The 20,368-nt window shown below is 46.6% G+C and overlaps 1 protein-coding gene across 3 annotated transcripts; it reads right to left on the reverse strand.

The window, feature by feature from the left end:
• Position 1: 1 nt before the first annotated feature.
• On the reverse strand, positions 2 to 18,902 carry LOC110090186 (uncharacterized). Of its 3 annotated transcripts, none has more exons than XM_072988567.2 (8): positions 18,751 to 18,902; positions 15,219 to 15,303; positions 14,967 to 15,096; positions 14,314 to 14,427; positions 8,997 to 9,692; positions 6,266 to 6,892; positions 2,109 to 2,288; positions 2 to 785 (listed from the first exon to the last, which is right to left on the reverse strand). In XM_072988567.2, the coding sequence occupies exons 2-8, from the start codon at positions 15,291 to 15,293 to the stop codon at positions 772 to 774; spliced, it is 1,836 nt and encodes a 611-aa protein (XP_072844668.2). In that variant the 5' UTR covers positions 15,294 to 15,303; positions 18,751 to 18,902; the 3' UTR covers positions 2 to 771. The 3 variants fall into 3 exon arrangements, with proteins under 3 accessions (XP_072844668.2, XP_072844666.2, XP_072844667.2); XM_072988565.2 differs by lacking the exon at positions 18,751 to 18,902 and adding an exon at positions 17,850 to 18,250; XM_072988566.2 differs by lacking the exon at positions 18,751 to 18,902 and adding an exon at positions 16,060 to 17,786.
• Between the last annotated feature and the right edge of the window lie 1,466 nt (positions 18,903 to 20,368).

The raw sequence follows: 20,368 nt of genomic DNA on the forward strand, positions 1-20,368 counted from the left end.
ATGAGTTCATTTGCATGTATTTGCATCTTTTTGCATAATTGATTCTCTTTCTTCAATTTATTCATGGTTAGGGGCAGAACAAAGGAACCCCACATCACTTGACCGCCCCTCATCCTCCTGTTCAGTTCTCTTGCTTACCAGATTCCAAAATTAACCTTCTCTCTTTAAAATCTTAAGGGTCAGAAATTTGTCAAGACCAAGCTTCTCAAGAGTGCTGGAACTCTCTGCCTGCATGTTAATTTTTTGTGCTTATCCTGGACAGGCAGCTGTGGAATATGCAGTCTAAGCCGTAATGAAATCTAAATAAATGGACCTCTTCTTTCTATGAAACTCTATTAAAACATACCGCTGACTGTTTCAAACGCCTTGGTCATCATACTTTCATATGCCTGGGTGACAACATAAAAACATGCACATGAATTAATGTATACAAATTATTATTATTATTATTATTGTTCTTTTAAAGAAAAGATAAAGGTGGACCTTAGTATATTAATATTTTCGTTAGGGTTACTTTTCCCATGATCCATATATGTTGGATGAATAAATGGCTGTTAATACTGCAGGAGGCAGTAAGGATCTTGTTGAGTTTTCAAGCCTATTCAAAAGGACAGCTACGAGATGCCATCAAGATCGGAAGGTCTCTTTTTTCCGCTTTCTGGACAGGAGCCTGCACCGTCCAACGCTGTTTTCCTATCCCAGGCTCCTTCCGTGTTCCAATGGTTTAAGTCATTCAAGGCAGAAACCAGAAGCCGCCTGGCTGGAGGAGCATCATTTTAAGCCACCTGCAGGGAAGCAAGAAGAAAAACCATCCCTATCACTTTGAGCATGCTTCATATTTTTTTTAAAAGCGGGATATAAGTATAAATAACAATACCAACAACAACAACAATAATCATTATCATCATAATCTTGTTGGGTTTTGGAAGCTAAGCAGGATCAGGTCTGGTTAATGTGTGGACAGGACATATAAAACTCCCATGCTTAATTATCAAATTCCTTCCACCTGTTGCCAAGGGCTTGTTCTGTTCTCCTTGCCCATCTCAGAGTCCCAGGAAGAGTATATTTTGGGGAGGGGGGTCTTAGCTCAGCAAACGGGTTGAAATGGAGGATGCTCACAGAGCCCTCTTCAGGCGTGGAAGGGAATAACAAGTAGTGTAAACTCAGCCCTCCCCCCCCCCCCCCCCGCCAGTGGGAGGAAACATCAAGCTTCTGGTCTGTCTACATTTGGTATAATACTATATATCAGTGGTCCCCAACCTTGGGCCTCCAGATGTTCTTGGACTTCAACTCTCAGAAATCCTGGCCAGCAGAGGTGGTGGTGAAGGCTTCTGGGAACTGTAGTCCAAGAACATCTGAAGGGTCAAGGTTGGGGAGCATTGCTGTATATCATAAGTAGAGATGGGGACGGGCTGTTGGTTCAGTGATTTGTCCCAGTTCATTTATGGCCCCAGTGGGTGTTTGGCACGCGCCTCCTCCAGCAGGCACCCATTCAGAGGCATCCTCCTGGCTTCCCTGCCCCGCATCCTCTGTGGGCTGCCACTGGAGAGGGCAGAGCACCAAACCGCCCAGCCCCTGTTGTGGCAGTAAACAAACAGGACCAAACCAGGGGTTTGTACCATCTCTGACCCATATGCCAGGTCAACAGAGCACTTCCTTCTGCCTTCCAGTTTCACATCAAAAAGAAAAGAAAAACCCAACCCTGTCTTTGGCTCAACTCTACTGAGGTTTCAGTTGGAAAACACCTACTTCCACATCTGGTTCCAATCCGACAGTAGTTTCCAAAAAGCAAGCAAGGATCCTTCCCTCTGACATGACACCTTCCTGGGTGTAATGAATCAGGGTACAGTATGTGTGCAGGAACACACTGTCTACTTAAGAGTTTGAAGCAGTACAGCCCAGATGCAGGGTTTACTACCTCATTGAGGACTAGGTTCTTGATAGGCAAGGAACTTTTCAGGGCTTTGGATCCTCTGGCCTCCCTACTTTCCCCATAGGCAGAATGGAGTGTCCTTCGGACTGCCAAGATTTCAGAAGACCTGCCCCTGTAGCCCTAAGGACTAAGAGGAGGCTTCGTGTATAAAATGCAGATCTCCCCTTATACTCACCGGATCCGTCTCGTTCCTTTGCTGGGTGTTCCAATGCTTGCTGTCTGTTACCAAGGACCTCTGCAGGCTTCCGGGAAATTTCTCCATTGGAGCCAGCTGGTAACATATCACTGAGTCGCTCCAGTGCCAAATGTCTCTCCTGAGGACTTTTCTCTGGGTGATCAGTTATCATTCTGTCACCTACACAAAATTGAACTGAATTAAAGACTAGAGCCACGTTGAGCAGACCTACTGTCATGTACAGTGGTGCCTCGCTTGACGATGTTAATAGAGCAAAAACATCGTCAAACGAAACGAAACAACCCATTGAAACGTATTGAAAACCGTTCAATGCATTCCAATGGGCTGAATACCTGCTTGTCCAGTGAAGATCCTCCATACAGCGGCCATTTTCGGTGCCTGTAAAACGAGGAATCTGTTGCAGAAAACAGTGGGGCGCCATTTTCTTCAGCTGGTGGCCATTTTGAAACCCGACGATCAGCTGTTTGCTGATCGTCGTAAAGCGAAAATTGGTTCCCGAAGCAGGGAACCGATCATCGCTAAGCGAAATTCCCCCATTTAAACCATCATTTTACGATTGCAAAAACATCAACGTAATGCAGATTTGTTGTACAGCAGGGTAATCGTCCAGCGGGGCACGACTGTACATGAAAAGAGGGAGATGACTGGTGGCAAAAATCTGTTTTGCAGAACTTGGGAAGTTACTTCTCTAAACTACCATCTCCAGACCTCTCCGCCTAACGACGGCTGGCTGGAGGACTCTGGCGGTGTCTATCAAGGGATCAGTTAGAGGCTGTCGAGCCGATTTCAATTCATGACAACTCTTTCCAGAGTATTCTCTGGACTCAAAAGAGTACACAGTGAACTCAGAGATGGTTTACCCTTCCTCTTCATCTGGTGGCACCCTGGGACTGTACAGCTCGCCCAAGGCTACACGGGCTTTCTCCTCTCCCGGGAGGCACAGAGGGGAGTCGAACTGCTGACCACTGGGCTCCACAGCCAGAGACCTGACTCACAGAAATACGTACCTCATGGAAAGGAGATTTCAAACTCTGCTACATGGCATGCACAAGGTCCCAGGTTCAAACAGAACTTGAGCGGCAGAGCTATGCAGATTTAATGGATGGGGCTCTGCAAAGCAGAACGAGCTTGAGTCTTCAGAGTCACCAGCAGGAAGCATCAAGTGCAGCTCCTACCCCAGTGGCGTCCCTGAGACTTCCCCCCCCCCCCACTTTACATGATTTTAATGGCAGGTTCTAGTCCCTACTGAGCTAGCAAGGCCTTTGTGTGGCCTTCAGGCCTTGATTCATTTATTATTTAAAATATTTTTACCCTTTCTCCTTCAAAAGGGACCGAGGCGGCTGACAGGAACAGATAATATTTGAAGCTAAAAGCAATGCATATGCAAATGTGGCTTACATCATCAAAAGACTACATTTAAAGGTAAAAACAAGGGGTATACACATCTTAGAAAGGAACAAACCAGTACCACTCTGAAAAATGGTAAACAGAAGCAATACTAAAACACAGTTGAAGCAGTAATGTATAACCATCCATTAAAAAAAAACCCACTCAGTTGTCCAGTCACTGAGGGGAAGCTTGCCTGAAGAGAAAGGTCTTTGTCCCCTTGAGGAAGGACAGCAAAGATGGGGCCAGGCTTCAAGCAGGCTTTCCCTTAACGACTGGTTGCCTGAGTGGAGGTTTTACATGGGTGGATGCGCCTGGTTGCTTTGAACGTGGTTTTGGTGTTGCTTTTGTTTACCATTATGAAGTGTGGCCTTGGTTTGAGAAAGAGAAAGAGAGAAATTCAAAAAAGAATTGGAAAAGTTTTGGCTCTGTGTCTCAAGGTCTGAGGTGGGGTGTCTGTTTTGCAAGGAACATTTTCTGAAGAAAAATTTCATCCACATCCATTCAGTGAGGGAACCCTTTGACATCACCTCTTCAGCTCCTTCCTTTCTCCTCACAGATTCCTGCACAGCCACCATCTAAAAGGTTTTACAGTACAGTGGTGCCTCGCATAGTGATCACTCTGTTTAGTGATGAAATCGCTTTGCGACGCATTTTTTGTGATCGCAAAAGCGATCGCTTTGCGATGTTCCCTATGGGGGAATTTCCCTTTGCGATGCTCAGTTCCCTGCTTCGGGAACCGAGCATCGCAAAGCGACGATTTTAAAACAGCTGATCGGCGGTTTCAAAATGGCCACCAGGTAAACAAAATGGCCACCCGCTGTGTTTAGGGACGGATTCCTCGCTTAAGAGGCAGTGAAAATGGCCGCGCTATGGAGGATTTTTACTGAACGGTGAGTTTTTAGCCCATAGGAACGCATTGAAGGGGTTTCAATGCGTTTCTATGGGCTTTTTAATATTGCATAGCAATGTTTTCGTTCTGCAGTGGTTTTTGCGGAACAAATTAACGTCGCAATGCGAGGCACAACTGTATGTCTTTTCTGGTGCTTTGCAAATAAACATTCGTCATTACATTATATGCTAATCAGGCCCAGCCTGATTCTGTAATGTGTTGAAAAGAATACTAATTCTGCTTTACCGGCTCAAAGCCCTGCACCCATAAAGGTTAATGTATGCAATATGAAGAAATCACAAAACTCTATAAATAGAAAACCAGCATTAACTTCTGTTATTTTGCATTTGTTATTCAGCGGTGGCTATTTTTTTAAAAGCTATTTTGCATCACTTACTTCGGGGAAGAGAAAGGATATACGCTGGAGACACAAACCGTGACTTTGTAGTCAACCTAGCCCTCTCAATTTCTGAGATTTCAGCAGGAATTATGCACACAGTACATTTAATCTTTATTTACATGCTGTTCCCCTGCCTCCATCTCCATTTCCACCCATTTCTTCGACTGTCTCCTCTGCGTCAAATTTTAGATTCTATGTACTTGGTGGCAAAGACCTGTTTTCTCATTTTTGGTGAAATTCTATGTACAATACTTTGGGAGAGAGTATTTGGGAGTGAAGCAAGCCCTCCCTATTCAAATCATGCAGTTAAAAAGTAGAACTACTAAGGTCTAAATACAATTTCAGCCCCGACCAGATGAGACTATTTAAAATGACTTGCTGTGGATGCTGCTCCCAGACTTTGGAACTCCCTCCCACAGGACGCCAGGCTGGCCCCCATCTTTGCTGTCCTTCTGCAAGCAGATAAAGACCTTTCTCTTCAGGCAAGCTTTCCAACCGATCGACTGTCTCCCTGAGTGGGTTTTTTAAATGGATTGTTGTACTTTACTGCTTTGAATATGTTTTGTGTCCCTTATGTTTTTTTTTAGTATGGTTATTTGTTTGATCCTTTTTAGTATTTGTATACTCTCTGTTGTTAGTTTTAATATTGTCTTTTAATGATGTAAGCTGTCTTGGGTTCTTTTTAAAAAGAGAAAGGCAGGGTGAAAATGTTTTAAATAAATAAATCCCACTCATTTCAGTGGGTCAATTCCAGTTGGGATTAAAACCAGGTTTCACTTTAATTGGCTGGATACAAGCTCAGTGGTTTAGATATTTGACTGCGGAACCACAGAGGCTTGGAGTTCGATTCCCCACGGTGCCTCCTGCAAGAAGAGTCAGCCTGTGTAGCCTTGGGCAAGCCGCACAGTCCCTGGGCATGGACCCTAAGAAGAAAAGGATCCGGCACTTCTGAGTATTCTCTTACTGGGAAAACTCTGAAATGAGTTGCTGCAAGTCAAGAACTGATGCCATGGCCCCTAAGGACGAGGATTGACCTTAATGCTGACAAGAACTTGAATTGTGGACAGCCTACTGCAGATGTGAGCAACTGTGGCCCTTCTCTGCTGTTGGGACTGCAACTCCCATAATTCCTTGGCCCTGCCTATGCTAGGGCTGAGAGGATCTGAACCGAAGTCAGCAACACCACCACGGTAGTCCCACATTCCCATGGGGATGTTCTGCACAGAAAACAAGCAGGCTCTGTTTGAACTGGAGGGTTGTCTCTTAGATCAGTGGTTCTCCACCTGGGGTCCCCAGGTGTTCTTGGACTACAACTCCCAGAAGTCTCCTCCACTCGCTTGGATTTCTAGGATTTTCTAGGATCCCAGGATTTCTAGGAGTTGTTGTCCAAGAACCACCTGGGGCTCCAAGATGGGGGAACCACTGTGATCTTAGACGTTTTTTTTTTTTCTTCCCCACCTGGCTGGATTCCCTCCTGAGGTCCAGGAAAGGAGGCACTGTCGTAGAGGCTCTCTCCGCAGTTGAGATACTTGTAGGCGTTCTCTCCGAGGTGGGCCCGCTGGTGCTTGGTCAGGTAGGGCCGCCAGCGGAAGCTCTCCCCGCACTGGAGGCACTTGTAAGGCTTCTCCCCCGTGTGGATGCGCAGGTGCTCCGTCAGGGTGGAGCGGCGGTTGAAGCTCCGCCCGCACTTGGGGCACTCGTAGGGCTTCTCCCCCGTGTGGATGCGCAGGTGGGCGTTGAGGTGGGTGCTCTGGAAGAAGCGCTTCCCGCACGCCAGGCATTCGAAAGGCTTCTCCCCCGTGTGGGTCCGGTGATGTTTCACCAGTTCAAACTTGTACTGGAAGGCCTTCCCACACTCGTGACACACGTGCTTCTTCTCCACCTGCACAATCTTGATCTGGCTGACGTCGGTCACGTCGTTGCCTTCCGGACGTGGAACGGCTTCCCTCTTTATGGGCCTCTCAGGCGACGGGACCCACGCGCCTGGCGTCTCGGGGTGAAGCTCTGCCCCATCACACTGCTCGGCCCCCACAGAGGGCGTGTGCTGGGGACTGGCCTCCGTGGGGCCACCCCCCACTGCGCCACCTGCGCCAAGGAGAGAAAAGAACATGAAAAAGAATACATACCATGCACTGGTTCCCCACCTTTTATCAGTCGCCAGATGACCTACAGATGTTATCGAACGGGAACAGGAAATCAGGTTAGAGAGGCAGGCCAAGATCACTCCTAGTTTGATATTCCCAATTACAGTGGTGCCTCGTTTAACAAAGATAATCCGTTCTAGGAAAATCGCCGTTAAGCAAAAACATCGTAAACCAAAATTAAAAACCCCATTGAAATGCACTGAAACCCATTCAATGCGTTCCAATGGGGTAAAAACTCACAGTCCAGCGAAGATCCTCCATATGGCGGCCATTTTCGCTGTCTGTATAACAAGGAATCCACCACAAGCACAGCGGGGAGCCATTTTAAGCAACCGGTGGCCATTTTGAAAACCCGACAATCAGCTGTTTTTGATCGTCATAAAGCGAAAATCGGTTCCCGAAGCAGGGAATCGATCATCGCTAACCGAAATTCCCCCATTTAGATCATCGTTTTGCGATCACAAAAAGATTGTCATAAAGCTGATTTGTCGTAATGTGGGGCAATCGTTAAGCGAGGCACCACTGTACTATGAAAGCTGCAGAATGAGGAAAACAGAGAGGGGAAAATCCTTGGTTCATAGCAATGGGGCATTGGATTAAAACTTTACTGATACTGTGGGACCACTGGAAAATCAAATCAGTGGCTGCTAGATCAAATCAGAGAACCCAGCGCGGTATCATGGACAGAGAGACAGACTAGGCCTCAGCAGGTCTGGGTCTGGTTCCTCACTCAGCAATGGAAACTCACCGAGGGTGTGGAGCTGGCAAAACCACTCCTTAACTATCTCACCTTTACCTTGAAAGCCTCTGAGGTTTGCTGTCAGTCAGTTCCAACTTGACAGCATATAATTAACAAATTAGACCAATTCAAGCCTGAGGTTTCCCTACAGGCTAAAATTTCTAAGCTGAGGCTGTCACACGTGAGACACACCAGGGGAAGGCAACAGAGCCCAGTGGCACAGTGGTTAACCTGCAGTACTGCAGACAAAACTCTGCTCACTGCCTGAGTTCAATCCTAATGAGCTCAGGTAGCTGACTCAGGGTTGACTCAGCCTTCCATCCTTCCCGGGTCGGTAAACTGAGTACCCAGCTTACAGGGGCAGGCAATGTCTAGCCTGCATAACTAAATTGTAAACCCCCAAGAAAGTGCTTTAAGCGCTATGGGGTGGTATATAAGCAGCACAATTTGCTTTTGCTTTTAACACTCCCTGGAAAAGACACTACACTTCCCCCTTGAATTGCAGAGGTCTGTGAGCAGCGCAGTTTTGGTGCTATATGGACTTTAAAAAAACACAACTATTCAATAAATAAATATTCAATCAGTACTGTGTTGCTATTTGTCTCCAGGAAGTGACTTTAAAAAGGTGGATCTCAGATTTACTGAGGCTCCTGTTGTTGGCAGTGTGGCCGTCTCCGGTTTGATGGCTGTGGCCTAGCCGGGCAACTCTCCCGTCATGGTGGCTCCACGTGGTGGCCTGAGAGGGTGCTGGAGCATGCTGGGAGGCTGATGCCGGCTGGGGGCAGCAGAGATCTGGAGATATGTACTGTATGTTAATCAACACTTTATGCTTTGTAGTTATGCACGGATTTGGGGTGGTGGGGTTCAGAGCCCCTCACTCCACCATTGTCGAAGGGAGAAGCATATAGCATTTTTAGTTTTTATTTATTTATTTATTTTTATTTATGTATTTATTAGATTTCTATCCCGTCCTTTTAGACAAAGTCTACTCCGGGCTGGTTCCATCAAACACTGTAAACCAGAACAGTTAGAAACAATTCAAAACAACAGTAATTAGTAATGCTTAGTAGTGCTCAAGATGGGAAAACAGAAAATTATAATAAAAATAAAGTCAAATATTTTAAATATATTTTAAATATTGTCATGATGTAAGCTCCTTTTTAAGGAGAAAAGTGAAGCTAAAAATATCTGAAATAAATGCATAAATAAAAAGGAGAATTCACCGGCATATTGAATAAATATCAACTCCTGAATTAGCAAAAGTAACTTCACATCTTCTTTTTTTTTAATTTTAAAGTTGTCTCACCTGTGAGAATTCCCTGATGCGAAGGAGCAAGCAATGAGCCCTCCAGCATGGCTTCTCCGTTCTCAAGGCCTTTATAGGGAACGTTCCCTCCTCCCAGGTGGGCCCTCTGGTGCTTGGTCAGGTAGGGCCGCCAGCGGAAGCTCTCCCCGCACTGGAGACACTTGTAAGGCTTCTCCCCCGTGTGGATGCGCAGGTGCTCCGTCAGGGTGGAGCGTCGGTTGAAGCTCCGCCCGCACTTGGGGCACTCGTAGGGCTTCTCCCCCGTGTGGATGCGCCGGTGGGCGCTCAGGTGGGAGCTCTGAATGAAGCGCTTCCCGCACGCCAGGCACTCGTAAGGCTTCTCTCCCGTGTGAGTCCGCCAGTGCAGCAAAAATTCAGATTTGCAGTGGAACCACCGATCGCACTCGGGGCACATGAGCTTCTTCCGCCCCACGTGGAACATGCTCCGCTTGGAGTTGGCGGCCCGGAGGTGCCGGGAGGGCTCCCGCCACAGGTTCCCCGGCTGGGCCTCCCACTGCCTCTGCAACCCACACCGGGTCTCCAGGTTCAAGGAGGCGGCCCCTGCCGGCGCTCTCAGCAAAGCCCACGTGGGACTCCCGCGATTCGAGAGATTCGATTCCACAATCTCCTCCTTGAACTCCTTCACAATGACTTCGCTGGTTGGGATTGAAGAGGAGCTGAAAGAAAAATCATTTCCTAGAAGAGAGAAAAGGGACAGGAAAGGTAAATGCAGGTGAGAAGCCGAAAGGAAGACTCTCCGCACGAGTCCTTGTTCTGGATAGGGATACTTCATAATCATCCTAAGTGAGGACCATATAGAACCAGATTACAATAGGACCCCCATATCCATGTGGAATTGGTTCCAAGCCCTCCTGAAAACAGTGGGTAATAGCAAACACTATTCACAACATGGTAAAAGAAAAAAGTCCATTAAAAAAGTATTTTCAGCATGTATTACCAGAACTGGCCACTAGAGGGAACAAAAGACCATTCTATGTATTCCAACTACTGTACAAGAATACACAGGATAAGTCTCTGGCTCCTTCTAGTGGCCAGCTCTGGTAAATCTATCATGAAAATATGTATTTTTTCTTTTTTTTTTGTTTTAGCATTTTTAATTTTTTCAGACCACAGATAAGTGAAACTATGGATACCCACCCACGGACACAAGGTCCTCCTGTACTCACATTTTCCCACATATTTTGATTTTTAAAGTTCTGCTTACAGTTCTTTTTCAGTCTCAAATAAGAAAAAAAAATGTTTGAATTTTGGCATATTCTTTACAAACAGTCAGAAAACAAAATTCTATTCAATGTGTCCTGGCCAAATTCAAGACGTCCACTTCCTCCCATTATGGAAAGAAGCAGCTTCTACCAGCTTGCCAGAGATATGTTAAAGCCAGGAAACTCTCAAGAAAGTTAAAAAAAAAGAGGTACCAACTTTAATTCAGCATTAACAGAGTGGAATACACAGGAATTCAGTCAGATTTTTAACACTGAAACAGTGAGAGATCTGAGACAGATCTGGTAGTTTTGGTCCTTCCCACAATTCAGCACCTGCCTTCCTTCTTTTCAGAATCGAAGCCAGGAAGGTGTCCACCATTACCGCGGCACAAACATTATTTTTAAACAGCTTTTGTACCTAATAGTGTACATTGGTAAAAATAGGTCACTGGGAGGGCTATACCATTATATTACTGGGAAGCAATTTTTAAAATTATTTTATGGGAAGATACATTGAAACGCTAGTCTGCCAATGTTACTGGGGGGGGGGGAAACAATGATCAGTACTGCTGCAGGGAATCCCAAGTCCAGTGAGAGCAATGCATTTCTGCAGGAGCAGCCACTGCAACAGAGGGACGACCTCCTAAACAGAACCCCCTCCCCGATCAACGTTCCCTCTAATTTCCACTCTCCTGTGTGCGAATCTGCCTCCCACCCCCCATGTGCATGGAGTTCTGTTGCAACAGGAACCAAAGGGGCTGGAAAACAATCGCTGTGCGTGCACAGGGAAGCTCTCCGGAGGGAGGGGAGAAGTCAAGCACAGTTGTGGAGTCACGCACCGTAGAGGGAGCCTTGTTTCAGATACACTGATGTATCGATAAATATTATTCTTATTTTAAAATATAAATTTAAGGGACTAAATTGCCCCTTGAAGCAAGAGAGAAAATAAACCGGTACCATGGTGTAGCCAGCCATAATGACACAAATAGGAGGAAATAAACGGGTACCGCTAAAAGTTCTTGGAACATTTGTCCTGGGATATAAACCACGTGACCACAATTCAGTACAACAGAGGTACTGAAAGTATTGGAAGAATTACGTAGAAACACACATTCCCTTAGTCTCCATTTCAATTCATTTCTACAAATCCCCTCCTTTGGTTCCCCCCTTCTCTTTTGAAAACATACTTTTTTTTAACTTACGTACTTTATAATGATATAGTCATAAACCCCAATTAAAAGAATACAACAATAAGAACAAAACAAAAAGTAACCATTATGGCTCTGTGGTTAAACCGCTGTCCTGCAGCCAAAACTGTGCTCACGACCCGGGGTTCAATCCCAGGTAGCTGGCTCAAGGTTGACTCAGCCTTCTATCCTTCCGAGGTCGGTAATAAAATGAGTACCCAGCTCGCTGGGGGTTCGTGTGCAATGTGTAGCCTGCGTAATTAATTTGTAAACTGCTCAGAGAGTGCTTGAAGCACTATGGGGCGGTATATAAGCAGCACACACTTTGGTTGTTGTAGGTTTTTCAAGCTGTTTGGCCGTGTTCTGGAAGTTTTTCTTCCTATGTTTCGCCAGTCTTTGTGGCCGGCATCTTCAGAGGACAGGAATTTGAACTCTGTGTTTTGGTGTCGTGTATGGGATAGTTATTTGTAGATGTGGGATCAGTTTTTTGTCCTTTTCAGGAGATTGGGTGATTATGTTGATCAGGGGGTTTTTTTTGTTATGGGTGTACAGTGGTGCCTCGCTTAACGAGCGCACCGTATAACGATTAAATCGCATAGCGATCCGTTTTTTCGGATCGCTAATGCGATCGCACAACGTTTTTCCTATAGGGAAAAATTCGCTTTGCGAAGACGGGTAAGCGTTTCGCTTACCGATCTTCGCAAAACGACCCCGCCGATCAGCTGTTCGGCGGCCAAAATGGCCGCCGGAAGCCGGGAAATGGCCTAAAATTGCCGCGCGCAGCGTTTTCGCGCCCTCGTTAAGCGAGGCGAGGGCGCGAAAATGGCTGCCGGCCATGAAGAAGCTTCGCTGAACGGTGAGTATTTGCCCTATTTGGAACACATTAAACGATGTTTAATGCGTTCCAATGGAAATCGCTGCCCCGTTCAGCGATGCTTCAGCATAGCGAAGGTTAATCCGGAACGGATTAACCTCGCTATGCGAGGCACCACTGTATTGTTGTGATAAGGGGGGGAGATGGTCTGTCACTGTGATTGATGGGTGTCATTACCTAGTATTATGTATGCAGTGATCACCAATCCTTGTGGCTGGGTAGAGTTCGTTGACCTTTTGCAGGCTGTATTTTTCAGTGCTGGGAGCCAAGCTTTGTTGAGTTTTAAACTTTCTTCTTTTTTTGTTGGAGCTCTGCTGCTGTTAGTGGATTTCAATGGCTTCCCTGTGCAGTCTAACATAAAGATTGTTGGTGTTGTCCAGTACTTCAGTATTTTGAAATAGAATTTCATGTCTAGCTTGTTTAAGGCATGTTCAGCTACTGCCGATTTTTCCAGTTGTTTTAGTCTGCAGTGTCTTTCATGTTCTTTGATTCTGGTGTGGATGCTGTGTTTTGTGGTTCCAATGTATACCTTGCCACAACTGCAAGGTATCTGGTATACTCCTGCAGTGGTGAGGGGTTCCATTTTGTCCTTTGCTGACCGAAATATTTGTTGTATTTTTGAGGTGGGCCTGAATATTCTCTGAAGGTTGTGTTTTTTCACGGACCATGCGGTCCGTGACCCCTTTGATGAATGGCAGAAATACATTTATTTGTGGGTGGCTGTTTTTCTTCTTCAGTTCGGTATTGTTTTCTTGGTTTGAGAACACACTTTGCTTTTGCTTTGCTTACTTAAAAAACATTGTGTATGTTTTAAATTCTATTTCGCTCTTATGCCTTTAAAAGTTTATCATCCTGAAATGTCTCTCAAGCCCCAGAAAGGTGTACATTTCCAAGGCAAGGGAGGTCTTGTCTCTCAATAAATCTCGGGAGATTTAAAATGAGCAACTCTGGTGAGAACTCAGACCACGAAAATTCTTTTTTTTTCCGTCCTCTATGCCAGTGGTTCTTAACCTTTGTTACTCGGATGTTTTTGAACTGCAACTCCCAGAAACCCCAGTTAGCACAGTTGGTGGTGAAGGCTTCTGGGAGTTGCAGTCCAAAACTCCTGAGTAACCCAAGGTTAAGAACCAGTGCTCTATGCAGCCAAGAATTTGGGAAATATTGCTCTAAACACCACACCACTGCACTGTACATTACTAGGTGCACCCAAAATCCTAAGCCCAGCATGGGCGCACAAACACAAGACACATGCATACATATATTTCAATCCATTTCTTCACAAAATAAGGAGGAATTCTGCTTGGCATGCAAAGGGGGACATCCCCACCTCCGCCCTATTTGCATAATCCCCCATGGAGGATTCAACCACGGCAGCTCATGCATTTCAATGGGTATCTTTTCACCTCCTGCTCTTCATTTCCATGACGATGGGGATTTCTAAAGGAACCATCAGCAGGCATCCATTATAAGCCAGCTGGAATTCACAAAGCTCTCCTCCACTACACAACCATTTGTAGTTTCCACCAAAGCGGTCCAGTCACAAACTGATGGAATTTCCTGGAAGTTTGAGAGGCTGTGGTTTCTTCCTTGCTGCGAGGGCCCCAACTATAATTCCCAGCAAGGGAATACTCCACCATTTTGGAGAATGAATGGAAGACGTTAAGAGGTCTATGGGGCTGGAAATATCTTTCTATTGTTATTTCTGATTCGGGATCAGAAATAAATCCTTAAACCTCAAGAACTAAGTTCTGGCTTGAGGCCTAAAACTCACTGCCCTGGTTGCATACATGAAAGTAAACAGGCAAATAATTATTCTACGCTTCATCCACTGGGTGCAAAAGTGCCCACATTGATAAGAATTACAAATGGTCTCTCCTACTTGGCTTTAGCCCTGCCCACCGTTCAAATGTCGCCTCCCTCCAAAGAAAAAACCCTTCCTAAATTTAGTCCCTGGGCTGAAAAAGGCCCTTTCCATTGGGGAAACAGTGCTTGTTTGCTTGGGTTTACAAGCCCCCTAACATCTTTTCTCTCACCTTCGTAAATGTTCACGGGGATTTTCTTGTCCTCTGTCATCTGGGGATTTGGGATCCATGGCTCCTCCCCTCGCTCCAGCCGGGAGATCAACTCGGGTTTAGGAATTGGAATGGCTAGATCCCACAGGAACACAACAAGGAAAAGGTTAAAATGTTCATCAGATGGCCACTACCTTGCAATCAGCAAAGACAGTAGGCTCCAGAATAACTGATTGCAATGGATTTGCCTCCAAGCTTTAGTATTACAAAGAAGGGTGATTAAAACACAAAGATCAAAGGCACTGGTGCTTTGCCATGTCCCTTCTTGGTTTAAAACTAGGAAGGATTCACAGAAGTAGACAACTTCCCAATGGCCCTTCCGATGGAGAGGGAAAGAGGGCACACTGGAGTCCCCCAAACTACGAGGGCAGTGGTTCCCAACCCTAGGTCCCCGGATATTCTTGGACTACAACTCCCGGAGGTCATGGCCAGCACAGCGAGTGGCGAAGGCCTCTGGGGATTGTAGTCCAAGAACATCTGGCGACCCAAGGTTGGGAACCATTGCTTTAGAAGAGGACGGAGTGAGCTGGCTGGCTGGCTGCTTAATGGGAGCCCGCGGCGCTGCAACATTTTGTTGCCACCACTCTGGCGGAGTTGTGGGGCGTGCTCCTTACCTAAGGACGCCACATTCTCATAGTTTTCCTGCATGACATCCCAGTACAGATCCCTCTGCTCTGCATCCAGAAGCTTCCACTCCTCTTCGGTGAAATAGACGGCCACCTCTTCAAAGGAAAAAGGTGGTGCCTTGAAAGAAGAAAAAGACTTTTAAAAAATGCAGTCTCACCTAGCCCACCCCCTTGGGTCGATTTGATTGTGATTTTCACCCTGCTAAGTGGTACAGTCACCCCCGCCAGTCCATCCTCTACCTGAACCGGCTCTGCTGCAGCCACCTCTCTTCCTCCAGGAGGAGGGAAATTTCCAAAGAGAAAAACACACATCATTGTGCCAAATCTGTCAAGGAAAGAAAAAAAAGGTGAAATCAGAAAGGTAGTTTTGTATGGATCTTGATTTATTTTCTTTTAAGTTTGGTTTCACAAAGACAAATAAACGTGCACTATATCCTACATCCCCCTTCATGGATTGCTGCCTTGTCGTGGCAAAGGGGCTTGAGTAACTCAGAGAAGCTATGTGCTATGCCGTGCAGGGACACCCAAGACAGACAGGACATAGTGGAGAGTTCCGACTAAACGCAGTCCACCTGGAGTAGGAAATGGCAATGCCACTCCAGTATCTTTGCCAAGAACACCCCATGATCAGAAACAAAAGGCTAAAACATATGACGCTGGAAGATGGGCCCCTCAGGTCGAAAGGCGTCCAACATGCTACTGAGAAAGAGAGGAGGATAAGTACAAGTAGCTCAAGAGCTAATGAAGTGGTTGGGCCAAAGCCGAAAGGATGCTCAGCTGTGGACGTGCCTGGAAGTGAAAGGAAAGTCCAATGCTGCAAAGAAAAATAAGATAGGAGGGCCTGGCGTGCTCTGGTCCATGGGGTCACGAAGAGTCGGACACGACTAAACAACAATGACGATATTGTACATACTGTACTCTGCTCCCCGTATACCCTTCACATTCCTATTAGCAACTGCATCCAGATAGAGGCTTCTTGAGTTGGTTTACAAACAGAAATGAAACATATGTATTTTTTTTCCAAACAGAAACCAGAATAATACCAAAAGCAGCAACACAGAACTTGTCGATGGTGGCTAACCCTGTGCAACTAGCAGTCATTAAGAGCGGTAAAGGTTCCCCTTGACATTTAGTCCAGTCGTGTCCAACTCTAGGGCGCGGTGCTCATCCCCGTTTCCAAGCTGTACAGCCAGCGTTTGTCCGTAGACTGTTTCCGTAGTCACGTGGCCAGCGCAACTAGACACAAAATGCCGTTACCTTCCCACCGAGGTGGTACCAATTTATCTACTTGCATTTTTACATGCTTTCGAACGGCTAGGTTGGCAGGAGCTGAGACAAGTGACGGGAGCTCACCCCGTCGCCTGGATTCGATCTTACGACGGCTGGTCTTCTGACCTTGCAGCACAGAGGCTTCTACGGTTTAACCCTCAGTGCCAAACCACTTTAATGGGACCTTAATGGCCCACTGTGTCCTCTTCATAGGCCTCTAAAATGAGCTGGCCACTGGCGAAACAGGATGCTGAACATCAGAGGTCCTTGGTTGCATCCAACTGGATGTGTCCAGACCAAAGTTAAGGCCACCAGTCCTGTGAGGAACCACTGAAGGAGTTGGGTTTACTGTTTTGAATCCGGTTATGGCATTCATTCTGTTTACCATTTTTAGTGTGGTATTTGATTCTTTTAATATGTTTGTATAACTTACTGGTTTTTTTAAGCTTTTAAATATTGCCTCTTTAAGCCACCTTGGGTCCCTTTTAAAGAGAAAGTGAGGTAAAAAAAGAAAATCAAATAACTAATATTTAGCCTGAACAAAAGGTGACTGAGATCCTTCCTCATGAAAGCCCTAGCACTGGGCATATATCCAGCTGAACAACGGGCTGGCCGGGGACCTGGCATCAACAGGGAGGCAACTAACGTTTCCCCCCAAAAATAAGACAGGGTCTTATATTAATTTTTGCTCCAAAAAATGCATTAGGGCTTATTTTCAGGGGATGTTTTATTTTACCGTCACGTCATCTTCTTCTAGCTGTTGCACAAGGGTGGAGGGCAGGGTTTCACTTAACTAGGGCTTATTTTTGGCGCAGGACTTATATTACAAGCACCCCGAAAAATCATACTGGGGCTTATTTTCAGGTTAGGCCTTATTTTGGGGGGAAACAGGGTAACAGGAATTCTTGCCACCTTCATCTTATGTGGTGAGTGGGGAGGTGTAGGGGCAACCGGGGGGGGGACCGCCGGTGGTTCTCTCCCCACCTCAGGTGGCAAAAGGGCTTCTACCCAGTCTGCCTACCAATGCGGACTGGGCAGAAATGAAGGACCAGGTTGCGCTTTCCTTCTCCCACAGGTGCTGTTTCGGACAGCAGTCCACTCTTCCTCTGGCAACTCCAAGATACAGGATGCAATTTCAGGCCTGAGAGTTTAGGGGCCCCAGACAGGACTTCGGGGGGGGGTGTGTTACACAGCTTCCCAAAAGATGGAGAAAATGGTTTGCAAGGAACAGCCAGGGACCTGTCATCCATGCCCCCCCCCCACTGCCCGCTCCTGGAGATGGAGACCTCACTCTGCCTAAGAACAGGGCCGGCCCTGAGGTTACCCAACAAGCCCTGGACCCAATCCTGAATCCACGGGACGAGAAACCCCAGCCCAGCTCCCTATAGGAGTGAAAACAAGATCTCTGGCGGAGTGTCCTCCACTCTTTTAAGTAACCAAACGAGCCCCACCCTGGCCATTTAATTTCAGAAGAAAACTCAGCCAGGGCAGTGGGCTCAACACCAAACCAAGACTCTTTGTGTGTACAGATCCTTGGAGAAAACCCAATGTATGTTCTAGCCAACTTCTCAGCTGCATGGGTGTTTTCCTGTGGGGGCTCACCTTCCATTCTCCCCCTTTTTTGTTTCAAAAATCATCACTTTGTTGTTATTGTTCGTGGGGGGGGGGGGGGGAGAACCCTTCCTAAAGGACAATGTCACCCCTGCCTATTTACAACTACTGTACTAGGGTTTGCTCTCAACAATTAGAATGAAAAACCAAAAAGGTGGGTTTGCATGCAGGGCCTTCCTTCACACCCCGCTCAGCACCTTTCCTCAGTTTCCTGTGTCCTCCCCTCCCTCATCCTGATCACTGCACCCATCCTGTCCCCCTTTTGAACCCAACTTATTCTCTCCTAGAAGGACATGCACACGAGGGTCCAGGGAGAGAGAGAGAGAGCCACCCTCCCACCTACGCACCCACTGTCCCAAGAGGAAGTGCGTTCAAAACCTCTCCCCCCCACACACACACACCCATAACTTGCAAACTTTATATCTGGTTACCCTGCACAGACCCCCCCCACCCCACCCCTCCCCGCCCTCCAAACCGAAATGCAAAAGAAGCAATTAGGTCCGCGACACCCCTTTTTGCAAATGAAATCAAATCAAAAACAAAATAAAAGATCTCCAGCAACGATCTTAGCGTTGTGGCTTTGTGTTACCTTCCCTCCCTCCCCCCAAGCTTGGCTCTCTTTTGCAGATGCATGCAACAAAGGGCTAATTGGGGGGGGCGGTGGGTGATCTTCCCCCCCCCAAAATATTTCTAGACTCCTTGGTTTCTGCAAAGCGGGGAGTAGGAGGGGGAGCTGCGATCGACTCCCCTCCTTTGGGGCTGCCTCGGGCCCCCAGGGGTCTGAGCCGCTCCCTCCTGCTCTCTCTCCCCCCCACACTTTTTCCAGACGGGGCGCCCCCCCCTCGATCTCTCCCCCGCCCCCCAGCTCTCCATCTCTATAGACGCCACTGACCGGATCTCTCCTCCGGCTCCGCCGCCGCCGCTGCTCTAGGAAGCGCAGCCCCCGCGAGGTCGCCCGAGAGACGGGAGGGAAGCAAGAGGAGGATCCCGCCACCATTGCCTCGGCCAGGCAGCCAGCCGGAGCCATCTGGTGGTCGGACCAGCGAGGAAAGCGGCTCTCCTGCCTTGGGTTCCCCGTCCCCCCCCCCACGCCTTCCATTGCGCCCCGTTTCCCCCTCCCCCCCTAATTTATTTATTTATTTATTTATTTATTTATTTATTTATTTATTTATTTATTTATTTATTTTTATTTTTATTTTTATTTTTATTTTTATTATTATTATTATTATTATTATTATTATTATTATTATTATTATTATTATTATTATTATTATTATTATTATTATTGCCTCGGAGGCAAAACCCAGAAACGCTTGCAGGGCTCCTCAAAACTGGGGGCCGAATCAGGGCAACGTGTTCGTCTTTCAGGTCTCACTGGGTTCCTTGATTGGTTTTTGCAGCAAGAAACCGAAGCAAGGGCTTTTGTGGTTGTTGGTCTGCTCTCCTCTGACCTCCAAAATGTCCTCTCATTGAGTTATTCCAACAAGACAGGGGTTTCTTTTATGGAGTCAATCCATCTCACGTACTGTACGTTCTTCTCCGGATTCCTTCACGTTTCTCTCAACGAAATTGATCCTTTCTGATGAATTTCCAGCCGGAGGTTTGGGAGTTCAGTTCAACCACTGGGCATCCCAGAATAGCCATCTTGTATGGCCTTGGGAAAGCTGCACAGTCCCAGAGAGAGGGTACGAAAAAGCACTTCTGAGTAGTCTCTACCTAGAAAACCCTCGAAAAGGTCACCATCACTCAGCATTGGCTTAACTTCAAGAGACCTTGATCTCTATTGAAGCCCTCAGAGATGCGCTATAAATTCTCAGGAAGGGACTCTACTGATAAATACAGTGGTGCCTCGCTAGACAGTTACCCCACATGACAGCTTTTTTGCTAGACATTGACTTTTTGTGATCGCTATAGCGATTCGCAAAACAGTGATTCCTATGGGGGAATTTCGCTGGACAATGTTTGGTCCCTGCTTCGCAAACCGATTTTCGCTAGACGATGATGTTGACAGCTCCCTCCGCACTTGCAAAACGGGTGTTTTCGGGACCTAAGCTTCGCAAGACAGCGATTTAAACAGCTGATCAGCGGTTCGCAAAGCGGCTTTCCTATGGCCGATCTTCGCTAGACAACGCCGATTCTTCCCCATTGGAACGCATTAAACAGGTTTCAATGCATTCCAATGGGAAAATGCTTTTCGCTAGACAATGATTTCGCTAAAGAGCGATTTCAGTGGAACGGATTATCATCGTCTAGCGAGCCATCATAGTTCTGTATTAGAGAGGAAAATGATAGGACCCCCCTGGCCCTATGCCTTCCTTTCATTCTTCCTTTTTGAAAGGATAAACTTTCTCTTTGTTTTCCGTTCTACTTCTTTCAATAGTAGTTAGCCAGCATTTCATTTTAAAGTTCAACACTCTATAGAGATCAAGCATCCTAATCAGGATTTGGAGAGTGAAAAAAATAAGAGGACACTGGCTAGCAACAATAAATGTTGTTCTCGAATGCCAAAT

The sequence above is a fragment of the Pogona vitticeps genome, chromosome 2 (assembly GCF_051106095.1).
Source record: "Pogona vitticeps strain Pit_001003342236 chromosome 2, PviZW2.1, whole genome shotgun sequence".
Classification (NCBI taxonomy): domain Eukaryota; kingdom Metazoa; phylum Chordata; class Lepidosauria; order Squamata; family Agamidae; genus Pogona; species Pogona vitticeps.